Source organism: Aquarana catesbeiana, linkage group LG08, assembly GCF_042186555.1.
Source record: "Aquarana catesbeiana isolate 2022-GZ linkage group LG08, ASM4218655v1, whole genome shotgun sequence".
Lineage (NCBI taxonomy): Eukaryota > Metazoa > Chordata > Amphibia > Anura > Ranidae > Aquarana > Aquarana catesbeiana.
In genome coordinates, this window is record NC_133331.1 from 94124699 (window position 1) to 94139369 (window position 14671).

The 14671-nt window shown below is 42.0% G+C and overlaps 1 protein-coding gene across 2 annotated transcripts in view; it reads left to right on the forward strand.

Annotated features, from left to right (window-relative positions):
• The window catches only part of LZTS2 (leucine zipper tumor suppressor 2), a 247932-nt gene extending 234084 nt beyond the window's left edge, over positions 1-13848 (forward strand). For both annotated transcript variants that reach the window (XM_073596164.1, XM_073596165.1), the window contains 3 exons: positions 2396-2986; positions 5223-5492; positions 9442-13848. In XM_073596164.1, coding sequence (XP_073452265.1) covers positions 2396-2986; positions 5223-5492; positions 9442-10146 — 1566 coding nt within the window. In that variant the 3' untranslated portion in view covers positions 10147-13848. The remainder of the gene's footprint in view (positions 1-2395; positions 2987-5222; positions 5493-9441) is intronic.
• Positions 13849-14671: the final 823 nt, after the last annotated feature.

Below are 14671 nucleotides of genomic sequence, written 5' to 3' on the forward strand. Positions count from 1 at the left end.
TTTTTGTAAATATTTTATTATATCTTTTCATGTGACAACACAGAAGAAATTACCCTTTGCTACAATGTAAAGTAGTGAGTGTACAGCTTGTATGTCCCCTCAAAATAACTCAACACACATCCATTTATGTCTAAACCGCTGGCAACAAAAGTGAGTACACCCCTAAGTGAAAATGTGCACATTGGGCCCAATTAGCCATTTTTCCCTCCCTGGTGTCATGTGACTCGTTAGTGTTACAAGGTCTCAGGTGTGAATGGGGAGCAGGTGTGTTAAATTTGGTGTTATCGCTCTCACTCTCTCATACTGGTCATTGGAAGTTCAACATGGAACCTCATGGAAAAGAACTCTCTGAAGATCTGAAAAAAAGAATTGTTGCTCTACATAAAGATGGCCTAGGCTATAAGAAGATTGCCAAGACCCTGAAACTGAGCTGCAGCTCGGGGGCCAAGACCATACAGCGGTTTAACAGGACAGGTTTCACTCAGCACAGGCCTCGCCATGGTCAACCAAAGAAGATGAGTGCATGTGCTCAGCATCATATCCAGAGGTTGTCTTTGGGAAATAGACGCATGAGTGCTGCCAGCATTGCTGCAGAGGTTGAAGGGGTGGGAGGTCAGCCTGTCAGTGCTCAGACCATATGCTGCACACTGCATCGAATTGATCTGCATGGCTGTCGTTCCAGAAGGAAGCCTCTTCTAAAGATGATGTACAAGAAATCCTGCAAACAGTTTACTGAAGACAAGCAGACTAAGGACATGGATTACTGGAACCATGTCCAACGGTCTGATGAGATCAAAATGAACGTATTTGGTTCAGATGGTGTCAAGCGTGTGTGGTGGCAACCAGGTGAGGAGTACAAAGACAAGTGTGTGTTGCCTACAGTCAAACATGGTGGTGGGAGTGTCATGGTCTGGGGCAGCATGAGTGCTGCCGACACTGGGGAGCTACAGTTCATTGAGGGAACCATGAATGCCAACATGTACTGTGACATACTGAAGCAGAGCTTGATCCCCCCCCCCCCCCCCTTCAGAAACTGGGCCGCAGGGCAGTATTCCAACATAACGACCCCAAACACACCTCCAAGACGACCACTGCCTTGCTAAAGAAGCTGAGGGTAAAGGTGATGGACTGGCCAAGCATGTCTCCAGATCTAAACCCTATTGAGCATCTGTGGGGCATCCTCAAACAGAGGGTGGAGAAGCGCAAGGTCTCTAACATCCACCAGCTCCGTGATGTCGTCATGGAGGAGTGGAAGAGGACTCCGGTGGCAACCTGTGAAGCTCTGGTGAACTCCATGCCCAGGAGGGTTAAGGCAGTGCTAGAAAATAATGGCGGCCACACAAAATATTGACAAATTGGGCCCAATTTGGACATTTTCACTTAGGGGCGTACTCACTTTTGTTGCCAGCGGTTTAGACAATAATGGCTGTGTGTTGAGTTATTTTGAGGGGACAGCAAATTTACACTGTTATACAAGCTGTACACTCACTACTTTACATTGTAGCAAAGTGTCATTTCTTCAGTGTTGTCACATGAAAAGATATAATAAAATATTTACAAAAATGTGAGGGGGTGTACTCACTTTTGTGAGATACTGTAAGAGCACTAGCTTTCTGAAAGCTCAGACAACAGCTGCTGTTGTAAAATAGACCTAAATAGCAGGGAGATCAGATTACACACACTGCCAAATAACTAACAGAGCACACACCTCCTCCTGTGTCATGGGAGTTGCATCTGGTGAACCGATCTTACTGATGTAGTTAGCTGCACACAAGCTGCTTCCATGCATGCAGTCAGGGCTAGGCTTGTTTATTAGAAAGCCCAGCATACTTTGTGAATTGGATTTTCAATGATGCTGTGCTTAAAACTTCATTTTTATGCTAATTAATGACTTCCTATAAATAAAGCAGTGATTAAAAAAAACTGCAGATTATAGACGTGTAATCTTAAAATAAATAAAAATCAAGAAATATGACCAAAAAACATTGTTTTGTGTCCTGAAGTATAGTTCTAAAATAGGCTTAAATAGTAGTGAACTCAGATTACATACACTCCTAAATAACAGCAAACACATGCCCTGAATCTGTTGGCCCGATATGGATGCACATACTTGTAGATGTTTTACATCCATGCAGGTAGTCCCAGGCTTTCTTTTTGGAAAGCCCAGCATGCTTTGTGAATTATCATTGATGTTGTGTTTAAAATGTTTTTAAAAAAAAACATATAAATAAAGCAACCATAAACTGCAGTTTATTAAACATGTAAACTTTAAAATAACATTACAATAAACATGACCAAAAGGCATTATCCTATGTCACGAAGTAGAGGTTTGATTTAATTGAACAAATGAGGTTTCTGCTTTTTGTTTCCTTAAATTCTGTTTTCTCATTTACAGAACATTGAAAAGACATTAATAAAACCTACAGCTTTCAAGCCAGTGGTGCCGAAAAAGCGCAACACCTCCCTGCAGTTTCTTGTCCAGAGGAATGGAGCAGCCAACTTATCTGACAGTCAGGGAAGCCTAAACCTCCTTTTCAATGGGACCTCAGGAGGGTCGGGTGAGAAGCACAGCTCGTTCAGCTGCAGGAACAGTTCTGTCTCTGGGACCATGTCTGATTCTGGCAGAAATTCGCTTTCCAGTCTTCCCACCTACAGTACGAACTGCAGCCATCAAATGGAGCCAGTCAGTATGTCTATGAGTCACATCAACCTGGATAATCACACGAACATGAATGTGTTTTCTGAGAGGACCTCCAGGGCCAGGACTCGTCCATCGAACTCTGATAGCGGCCGCTCATCCTCTAGTAAGAGCACAGGGTCATTAAGCAGAGGGGGCAACCAGTCATCAGATAGTGGCTCTTGTGACCGGTCTCCAATTAATGAGGAGATTCTCCTCAGAGAACTGGAGGAGAAGCTAAAGGACCGGGAACTGGAACTGCAGCATCTTAAAGAGAATCTGGATGAAAACGAAGCTGCAATTTGCCAGGCAAGAATACAAAATCCTTACTGTTTTGGGGAATTTTGACCAATGTTGGTGTAAAACTTTGGATTGCTGAATATTGGTCTAAAATAAATGATATTCTCCTATATAAGTTGAAGTTCTGTATATAAACAATAAGAAAGTTGTTGATGCAGACCTTTAGGGAATTATCAAGACTGTTTTTTTTTTTCACTCATTTCAAATTCATCCAACATTATTGAAGTTCTCAAAAGAGAATCTTAAAGTATATCCAAAGTCACTTTTTAATTGAGTAGGGAATGGTTAAAAACGTGTAATTTTTTTCCTGTCTGTGGCCTGTTGGAGAGAATTATCTTTGTACCCGCTCCCATAGACCCAACAAGAAGTAATGAAATCTCTCCAGAATAAGGAAATTTCCCTCTTGAACAGTTGTTAATGTAAAAAATGTCCCCATTGGAAGATTTCCCTTTTACTTCTTTTCTGGCATCTCTTTAAAATTAGATTTTTCCTCATTTTCAGTCCTGGTGATAATGTTTAATGTATAGTGTTCAAAATTTTGAAGTGCAGTCGACCCCCGCAAAGTCGCAGTTCAGAGTTTGCGGCCTTAGTCGTTTGCGGATTTCTTCCCAGCCTAGCATTCCCGCATCATAAGTGCCGGTTCAGGATGGACCTGTCAGGTGACTTGTCAGCCTGACAAGTCGCGCTCCATTCAGTACAATGGAACCATTCTAATAGGAGCGACTCAAGTTGCTCCGAGTTGGAAAAAGGTTCCTGTACTACTTGGGGGTGACTTTGAAGCGGCTTGCATTGACTTCTATACGGAAGTTGTTTTGCAAGCTGTGCTGAAGTCGTGCTGTACGGGGTGGCTTCAGAGTCGGACGGGAGTCGAGCGACTTTAAAGCCGCCCCTGTGTGAACCACCACATCCAAAATTTGCAGATTTTCACAATTCGCAGGTGCTCAAAGAACGTAACCCAGTGAATTTTGGGGGTCAACTGTACTTTCAAATGACATTGGAATTTCCATACAAATATTTGTACACGCAAAGTTCAGAAGTCTATTAATATATGGTCAGCTTTAGGCAGGCCATATGTTATGCAGTTTTTTTTAGTTCAACTGGCGGGTTGAACAAAAGAAAATGCCTTGATTTCCTCATCCACACATTAAAGGTGATTGGGGGAATCCTCCCTGGGCTCGACTGTTGCATTCTAACAGCAGGAACCTTCCCCGCCATCAGAATACACTGATCAGCTGAAGCTGGTGGCAATAATCATTCAGGAAACACCCAACCGGCTGGTTACACAAGTTGATCAATAGATCAACTTGTGTACAACCAGCCTGCCCATACATGGATTGAAATTCAGACAGTCCCTGCTGAACCAGCTGAATTTTGATCCACGTATGGCCATCTTTTCTGTGCTCTGATTAAGCAAAATGACAGTCTTTGTGTGAATTTGCCAGGAGGGAAATAAGAATTATACAATTTTTTTTTTTAAAAGGGGGCAGACTTTGGGCCATCATGTTTCTTTTTCCGTCACTACTTTAGCAACTTACTGACATGGAACGCTTGACTACATGCTAGATCAAGTTTAGAGACTCACCCAGTAGGAAGAAGAAAGATGACAGTCTCAACTTCAAAAACAAGTCCGCAATGAAAGGATCCTTCTTTTAGTCTTGACTGGTCCCTTTTTTGTTTAATTTTTTTTTTACTGTTGCTTTTTGGACTGAACTGAGCTTTCGGGAGTCCCCTGGGATGGAATGCAGACTCCTGGTGGCCATTCTTGCTTGTGTAACCTCCCTCTGATCCTCCGTTACTACAGTCTCCTTAAAGCATTGTTCGGAGGAAAAATAATGTATTTTTGAGCTTGCATAATTAGAATGGACAGTCTTGGCATGTGTATAATTATAATGTGTGCAGAGAGAGGTGGAGTTAGCTCTCTGACCCACAGAATCATAGACACTGGGTTACTTGTTCTCAGGAGTCCCTGACAACAGCAGTACAGCCTGGTGTTTCCAAGCAATGGCAGTATTAAAAAACAAAAATCACAAGCAGGTATGCAGTCTCCCCTGCTAAATTGATGTGATGGAGCGACCCTTTAAATGACTAAAGAATTTCTCATGAACTGTAAGGTCCTAGTGGACCTTGACAACATCTTTGTTAAGTTGCATTGATCTGGCAGTAATAACATTATCTGTAGTCTGCATGTAACAGTACATTAAGACCTGGCTGGAAACAGATTGATGTATATGGTTTCTTTCTGCAGGTCTATGAAGAAAAACAGAAGCGTTTTGAGCAGGAGATGGAGGACCTGCGTCAGAGCTGTGCCCTTAAAATGAAGCAGGCTTCCCAGAAGGCACAGAGGATGCAACAGGTTCTACAACTGCAAATCTTTCAGCTGCAGCAGGAGAAGAAGAAACTGCAGGAGGACTTTTCCCAGCTCCTGCAGGAGAGAGAGCTCCTGGAGAAACGCTGCGCTTCGTTTGAGAGGGAACATACGGAGCTCGGTCCACGACTGGAGGAAACAAAGTGGGAGGTACGTTAAAATGTTGATCCACTCAAGGAATAGATAAAGCTGCTTGAGTTTTATAATCTTAAGAGTCAATGGATGAGTCAATTGATGAGCTGCACTATATACAAGCACGGCATTGATATTTGTGAACTGATCTAGAGTCCATTTGATGAAACATAACACTTGACTTTACCCCATTTCACTACGATGCAACGTGTACAATACTACAGCACACCGCAGCTCACCCAAAAGCAGGACGTAGGTTGGGGTGCACTGTGGTGAAACGAAACATAGGATCTGTGAGTTACATGATTAAATCTGTGAGATATTTATATGTATTCCCAGAGCCTTAGTATGGATTATGAACTTCAATAAAGAATATAAATACTCCAATATTTGCCTATAAAGTGCTAAGAAATATGCTGACTTGATATAAATAATTTAATTTTTTTCTGGTAATAGCAAACATAAGCACTGAAGTGAAAAGGTAGCCCATGTGGAAACTGAGAATTATTCCTTCTGTTAAAGTGTCAGTAAACCCACATCATAATAAACTATCAATAAATGGTCAATTACATGTTGTTCATGCTCACTCAGTCACTAAGAGATTTGTTTTCTGTATTCTGCAAAAAAACTGGTTGATCCTACTGCTCTATATCTCCACCTTCTGTTCATGTCCCCTATTCAGCTAGGGAACTGTGGTGGCAACTCTGCACATGCTCAGTTTTCAGTGAGTTTCTATGCTGAGCATTTACTCCCTATCATATCTGAGCAGCCCATGTGACTATAGAGTCACACATGTGGGTGTATACACTCTGGTAAATGACAGCCCACTCCCTTCCTCCTCCTCTATGCCCACTAACCAGTTAAACACAATGGGGGCTGGATATTACATGTAGATTAATGGAGGCTTCACCTGACATAGCTTGTGACTGGCAGAAATCTGCCCACACCATGTTATTTCCAAAAAATAATAAAGATTTAATTTTAAATATATATATTGGTATGACCATTTAAAACACTTTATTGATATTAATTATTTTTACTCTGTATTCCAAAAGCTGTTTTTTTTTTTCATTTTAAACCTGTGACCAGTAGCAGAGGACTAGAAGCTCCTCCTGCTTATTTTTCCCTACAGACAGGCTGGGAAAGACCTGGGTCATGTGACAGCTGTACATCAATTAGGAAAAAGGTACTTGGATTATTTTTTTTTAAATAATTATAGTGTCATCATCCACATACAGAAATAGAAGGGATAATGTAAATTAAACAGTATGTGTTTAGTATCACTTTAACCGCTAAGCCACCGCCCATCGTCATATGACGGCTGGACGAGGCTTCTGTTGTTCTGGGAGGACGTCATATGACGTCCTCGCCCTCCCGAGCCACTAGGGGGCGGGCGCGCTGCGTCACTTGGGACCCGGTGCGCGTGCCCGGCGGCCGCGATGTCCGCCGGGCACCCGCGATTGCCGGGTAACAGAGTAGGAGCGTGGATCTGTGCATGTAAACACAGATCCACGTCCTGTCAGAGAGAAGAGGAGACCGATGGCGTGTCCCTTGTACATAGGGACAGCGATCGGTCACCTCCCCCAGTCAGTCCCCTCCCCCCACAGTTAGAATCACCTCCTTAGGTCATACATTAACCCCTCGAGCGCCCCCTAGTGTTAACCCCTTCCCTGCCAGTCACATTTACACAGTAATCAATGCAATTTTATAGCATTGATCGCTGTATAAATGTGAATGGTCCCAAAAATGTGTCAAAAGTGTCCGATGTGTCCGCCGCAATATCGTAGTCACAATAAAAATTGCAGATCGCCGCCATTACTAGTAAAAAATAAATAAATAATAAAAATGCTATAAATCTATCCCCTATTTTGTAGACGCTATAACTTTTGCGCAAACCAATCAATATACGCTTATCGCAATTTTTTTTTACCAAAAATATGTAGAAGAATACATATCGGCCTAAACTGAGGAAAAAATTTGTTAAAAAAAAAAAAATTGGATATTTATTCTGGCAAAAAGTAAAAAATATTGTTTTTTTTCAAAATTGTCCCTCTTCTTTTGTTTATAGCGCAATAAATAAAAACCACAGAGGTGATCAAATACCACCAAAAGAAAGCTCTATTTGTGGGGAAAAAAATGATAAAAATTTAATTAAGGTGCAGTGTAACATGACCGCGCAATTGTCATTCAAAGTGCGACAGCGCTGAAAACTGAAAAATGGCTTGGGCAGGAAGGGGGTGTAAGTGCCCTGTATTGAGGTGGTTAAAGGAGAAGTACAACCATAGCTTATTTGGCTGTACTTCTATGGATCACAAGAGTGTGGTTCGTTCTGCACTCCTGTGACCCGTTTTTAACAGACAGCGGCTGACATCACATAGCCAGCTGGTCCAGGCTTGGGCAAGATCGGGACAACGATCTTGCCCAAGCCGCTGAGGGCCTGCGCCGGCCGCTACTTCCCCCTCCAGAGCTCAGCTCTCCAGTGAGCATGGGGAGGCAGAGCAGAGAGCGGTGACTGACAGTGGCGGTGTTTGATCGCTCGGTTCCCAGTCTTAGAGCTGGCGAGGGACAGATGCAGCATCAGAGTGATGCTGCATCCACCTAGGTAACTAAGATTCTTAAAAAAGCCATACTTCTCCTTTAAGAGAGCTCTAAAAGAGAAACTCAAAATAAACAAGGGGCTTGTAATATGTCAATCCTATTAAAGCCTAACTCCAGTCAAATAGAACAGGGAAGGGTTAGAGCCTCTGTCAGGATTTTATTGACATCTGTATCCCTATTATCAGAATAGGAAGGAATGGGAAATCTCTGCAACATGGGTACACACTGTGAGTTTCAACCAGCAGGCTGAATGAAACAACCTCAGATTCCTGCATCCACACAAGCAATGTGAATGCAGGGATCTTCCCTGCTGTGTTACTGTATTCTGACATCAGGGACTCCTCTCCTGTCAGAATACACTAATCAGCTCTGCAGCAGCTGATCGAATGCTGGTTTTCCAGCAGAAATGTTCAACAAAAGCCTGTCTTCTGTTGAACAGAGAGGGTTACACATAGCTCAAATTTCGTCCAGTTCATTAAGCTGTGTACCCAGCTTAAAGCAGAGTTCCACACAAAAATGGAACTTCCGCTTTTCGGAACCCTCCCCCCCTCCGGTGTCACATTTGGCACCTTTCAGGGGGGAGGGGGGTGCAGATACCTGTCTAAGACAGGTATTTGCACCCACTTCCAGCATAGACTCCCATGGGAGTCTACGCCTCTTCCCGTCCCCACCACGCTGTCTCCTGGGAAACACACAGCTCCCAGGAGAGAGCGGGGACCATTTACGATGCGCAGCGCGACTTGCGCATGCGCAGTAGGGAACCGGGAAATGAAACCGCAACGCTTCACTTCCTGATTCCCTCACCTAGGATGGCGGCGGCAGCTGCCGAGAACCGAGCGGGTTCTCAGCGTCGCCTGCCGACATCGCTGGACCCTGGGACAGGTAAGTGGCCATGTATTAGAAGTCAGCAGCTGCAGTATTTGTAGCTGCTGGCTTTTAATATTTTTTTTTTTTGGCGGTGTGGGTGGACCCCCGCTTTAAGGCAGAGTAAAGTTCTAGCCTCTGGCATTATTTTTATTGCAGTCTATGCATTGTACAGTGGGATGACAATGCTACCTAATGGGTTGAACCCTGTGGTTAGCTTTGTTACCCATTAACTGAAAGAGGCAGATGTTGGCAAAGTCAATAGGTGTTCATAAATGCTTATCAACTAAAAGAATAAAAGCGTTTTCAAAGGAACATGTGAAATAATAAGTAAACGGCAAAAATATTTTTTGAGTTTACAAACACATTAAGTAAACCACACAATCCTGGCAGCATTGTTGATCTCTAGCATGTTCCTTTTAGAATATTTCCCATAGAATGTTTGTTTTTGTAGTTTGTCTAATGAACAGCAGAAATAATTTTTGGTTTATGATTTTCCTCCTAGGTTTGTCAGAAATCCGGCGAAATATCTCTTCTTAAACAACAGCTGAAGGATTCCCAGGCTGAACTAAGTCAGAAATCCAATGAGATCTTACTGCTTCGTTCCCAGCTAAGAGAAGCTCGATCTGACCTCCAGGTCAGCGAGGAACAAGTGCAAGAGCTGCAGGACACGACACATACAAAGACGCTAGAGCTAGAGGTGTGCGAGAACGAACTACAACGCAAAAAGAATGAAGCTGAACTACTTCGGGAGAAGGCCAGTAAGCTGGACCAAGAGGTAACAAGCCTTAGAGAGGCGGCCATAGCCAACCTCCGACATGGGCTTTGCCATTGCCAGGAGAAGGAAGACTCATTCTTAGTTTATGAAAGCGATGAGGCCAAAGCACAACGGCAAAACGCAGAAAACCTGCAGGGCTTAAAACAGTACATGGAGCGGCTCAGGGAGGCGTTGGTGAGCGAACGCAGGAGAAACCAAGAACAAATAGAATGCTTTGAGGAAGAGCGGCGCATATGGCACGAGGAAAAGGAGAAGGTGATCCGATATCAAAAGCAGTTACAACACAACTACATTCAGATGTACCAACAGAACCGTGAGCTGGAGAGGGACATTAAACAGTTGACACTAGAACTCGAGGCAAGGGAGCTCGATGAATTTGACTTACACGGCGCAGAGATTCAGTTTGAGGAAATCACAGCCACCGAAATTTAATGCCAATAATACACCGCAAATGCCTTTTCCTTGGATCTCTGGTTGGTGTTGCCAAAAAAGCAACTTATCCTGGGAAGTTGAAATTATGTAAAATGAACTTGCTTTTATATCCACAGGAATATAGAAACCGTTGACAGAAATGGCATCATCTTACTAGTTGTGTAAAGGCAGATTTGAAATAAATCCTAAGAAGCCATACACATACACTTACGTACATGCGTGTGTTTTGCTAGGCATGGCTAAAGGACCAAAGCAATGTCATTGGACTATGCATACAGAAAATGCACCTTTCTGTGTTGCAATATCCCTTCCGTTCTCAGGACAGCCATATTGTCTCCTAAACTTCATATCTCACTGCAGAAGAGGATTCTGGGTAGTGACATTAAAAGTGCTTCCATAGGACAAAAAAAATCATAGTTTGTGCTTTGAGAACACCGTAGACCTGTTCTATTGCTATCTTTATTTTGTTGCTATTAATGATAGCCTAGCCATATTTTGAATGTTATCTGTCCCATGTAACTGCCACCAGTTTGTGGTCATACATAATTAATGCAGAGACTTCGTTTATATATGTGTTGTCTTGTAAATAATGTAAAATAAGAGTTTTTGTTTCCCAAAGCAAAATAACTGGTTTTGTACAAACGATGACTAGCACCTTCTCTCTCTGTTTGACAAGCATAGTCGCTTTCAATCTCAGGTAGGCAACTTGCTAGAGCACAATCATAACGTAAATGTCAAATAACACCATATGCAATAAAAAAAAGACTGTTCTCTTCGTTCTAAGTGAGATAACGACAGGTTCATGACAAGCCTCCCTGAAGACCAAGAGAAATAAAATATACAGGCTTTTGGGGTCCCACTCTTACTCTAATAACCTCATGTAATTGCAATAGCATGTTATTTATGCTTAATAAATTTTGTAACACAAACTCTAGGTACACTATATGGTCAAGAGCTTGTGGACAACTTGATTAAGCTTGATGGACATGCCATTCCAAAATCAGGGGCATTACCCAGGAGTTGCCTTCTACATTTGAAGTTACAGCAACCTCCACTCTCCTTAGAAAAGATTTCCACATGTTTTTGAAGGGTGTCTTTGGGTGTTTCTGGCCTTTTTGACAACAGAGCATTCGAGAATTCATCTACTGAAATTAAATGGGACAACCTGACTTGCAATTGCCATTCTAATTCACTCCAGTGCTATTCAGTAGGGTTGAGGTAGGTCTATGCAGGCCACTAGATTCCTGCATTCCAAACTCGTCAAACCATATCCTTTTTGGAGCTGGCTTTTTGCTCTGCCGAACAGTTTTGCTGAAACATAAAAAGGCCTTCCCCATAATGTTCCCATAATGTTGGAAGCGCACAGTTTTCTAAAATGGCTTTGTATCCTGTAATGTTAACAGCACCCTTCATTGGAGACACCTGAGCTCAAAACCTTGAAGGGGTGTCCACATGCTTTGTCATAAAGTGTAGGTGTGATGGTCAGGTTTCTACAAACTTTTGGCCATATAGTATATTTGGACAGTATTGCTTATAGTTCCTTAACTGATATTGGTATAGGAGGACTGGTTTAGGAACTTAGCATCATGGTGGTAACACTGTTGCACTCTTTCACTAACATGGCCACATTTGTGCTCTTCACACTACATCTTATTTAAAAACTAAGGGGTATATTTATGAAGCATACTAACAGGTTAATTTTCCCTGAACTTGCAGCAATTTTCGAAGCTGTGTTGAGCAGTGATAGAGCCTTTCACACCAGTGGGCACGCATTATGGCCTTTTTTTTTTTTTTTTTTACATTTCAAATCAAGTCTATGAACAATGATGTGCTTGTTACACAACAAAACGCACCAAAAGTGTGTCAAAGTGCATTTTTAAACAGCAAACACCAGTACCCATGTATGGTGTAAACAGGGCACATAAAAAAAGTTATTTTCTATGTGCCCTTTTATTGAGCCTGTGTTGTTCAGTGCTGATCAACACAGCTCAATGCACTTGATATGAATGAGCCCTTAGAGAAGTAGGATGATGATTGCATTATTTTGTATCAAAAAACAAATACAAGACACCGTTTTGTGTGCATGGAAGCCCAAAATTGATTTTTTTTTTGTACATTTGGCATCGCATGTCATTCTAATTTTTTTTATAGAAAGGAGAGACCCCCACTATGCCAACATCCAATAATTGTATGAAAGGAGTGAATGAGTTGAAAACTCAATCAAAACATGACAAACTTTATCGGCACAACATTAGGCAGTAATTGATAAAAATATAAAGGCTTTATTACAAATGATTATAATCGCATATAACAAACAAAAACAACCTACTAAATGGTGGTAAATGTGTGTTTCTCCCGTGTTTAGCAGCATCCAGCCATTGCCATTCTGGCAATGGAAATAAAAGTGTTAAAAACACCTAGCATACATACGTTTACAGGCATTTTTGCAATGTCCAGCGTTTTTCTGGCAAAATTCTCCTCTCCTGAACCTGATTCTTCTGCATTCAGGAGTGGAGCATTTAACTGCCTCTAAACACAGCTGCTCCTAAACTCTGGTAAAAGTCTATGTATGCATGGACACATAGGCTTTTATTGAGTTGTGTTCAGGAGCTTTGGCAAAAAATGGCAAAAGCTCCAAAAACGTAAGTTTAGGAACAGCAGTGTGCATGAGGCCTTGGGGTACACATTAGTGCTGGATGGTGAGGAGTGTAAAATGTGGGTGGAACTCCGCTTTAAAGAGCCGAAAATGCTGTTTTGTCCCTGTTGGAGGTTCCTTTCTACACTGGTAACAACAACACTGGAGCATAGAGTAAGGGGAATTCCCCCCCCAGCAGGGCCACAGATGGCAGTACAAATCTGCTAGGAGTTCTGACCCTTCCCCACTTTATACAAAGCTTAGAAAACCTTTACGCTACACTATAGACGTTAGCAGCAAGACTGCCTGCCGGGAAATTGTGATTTACTGTCAGTGCTTTATTAACTTGAATCCGCCAAACTTACAAATACTTTCTATGGAAATGGGAAATTCGGAATTGGGATTGGCACCTAGGGGGGCAGGTTTGTGATTGCTCCCTCAACAGGATGGACTGGTAGTCTCTTTGACCACCCACTGGTATGAGTGAGATCATCACTCACCAACAGATACAAGGGTAATACTGATTATGGTCAATAACAGCTGGAGCAGATTTCTGCTCCATGGGTACACCTACAGATGTGTATAAGAAAGCAGTGCTTAGTGCAAATTCTACATACAAATTAGGGTGACCTAGAATAGTGGCTGGTTAGATTTCAGTTTGCTGTAGTCACATCATTTGGGATGATTTCTAGTTGCTGCAGATTACTGCATATGATGCATAATTTATTGCATAATGCTGTTAGTGTAGGGTAAGGTTTGACTTGCTAAATAAGCTGCTTAAATCCAAAGATCATATTTTAATATGGCTTTTATTGTGTATGTTGCTGTGAATTTAATACTTTTCTACGGCTACTGATGAGATGAAATTACAAGGTGTGCTCATGCAGACAGCAAAAAATGTTGTTGCAATCACATGCTAGAGGTTGCCAACTGGGGAGAGTGGGCATTGTCACCAAAAAGGTATAATTCTCTTGTAAAGCCAATAATTGTGACTTATCCCCATATGCACTATGGGTTATTTGTTGGCGAGTCTAATAAAACCTGGTCCACCCCAGGATTATATCAAACTTTGTCTGGCATGTATATTGTTTACTTTTATTTTCCATCTCTAGAAAGATGAGCTGTTGATCAAAATTACCAGTCAATTTTTAGTCCACACTTGTCCACAGCAGGATAGAAAAAGGAAGCTAAAACCCTTATTGGTAGCATGGGCAACAACCATTTAACTTGTTTAATAATCTTTATTTTATATATGTTAACATTTATACAAAGGAAGAAAAAAAAACACCATTACAAATCCTCAAAACGTTTAACTGTTGATTAAGAAAAGGAGAAGGAAACGCAAAACAGGAAAAAAAAAAAAAAAAGAAAGTAGGGCGGTTGTGGTCCATCAATTCTCTAGCACAACATAGGAAGTTAAGGAATAGTAAAGATTCCCGTATACACAATGAGCAAGTGTTGGAGATTAAAAAAAAACAAAAAAAAAACCTCCCCTCCATGCCGTAGGAGACTATTAACTCCTATCCATGGTTCCCATTTAGCATAGAACCCTTCAAGTCTATTACTATAGGCACATATTCATTCTTCATCTTCCATGATATCATTAACCTGTTTTGCCCAGTGTTCTATAGTGGGCACTTGTTTTTTACAGAAGACTAACATTGGTCCTTTAGCTGCATCTAACAGGTGTGGGGCTTTACCCTTCTTGTATGCCCTGATGGAACTTTGAGTGCCATGAAAGAGGCACTGCACAGGGTCATCCTGAATCGGGACTTTTAACTGTTATGAATGAACTCTAGACCAGCGGTCCCCAACCTTTTTGACACCGGGGCCCGGCTGTGTGGAAGAAAATTATGCTAAGGCCCGGGGGGGGGGGGGGGGAATGTTTTT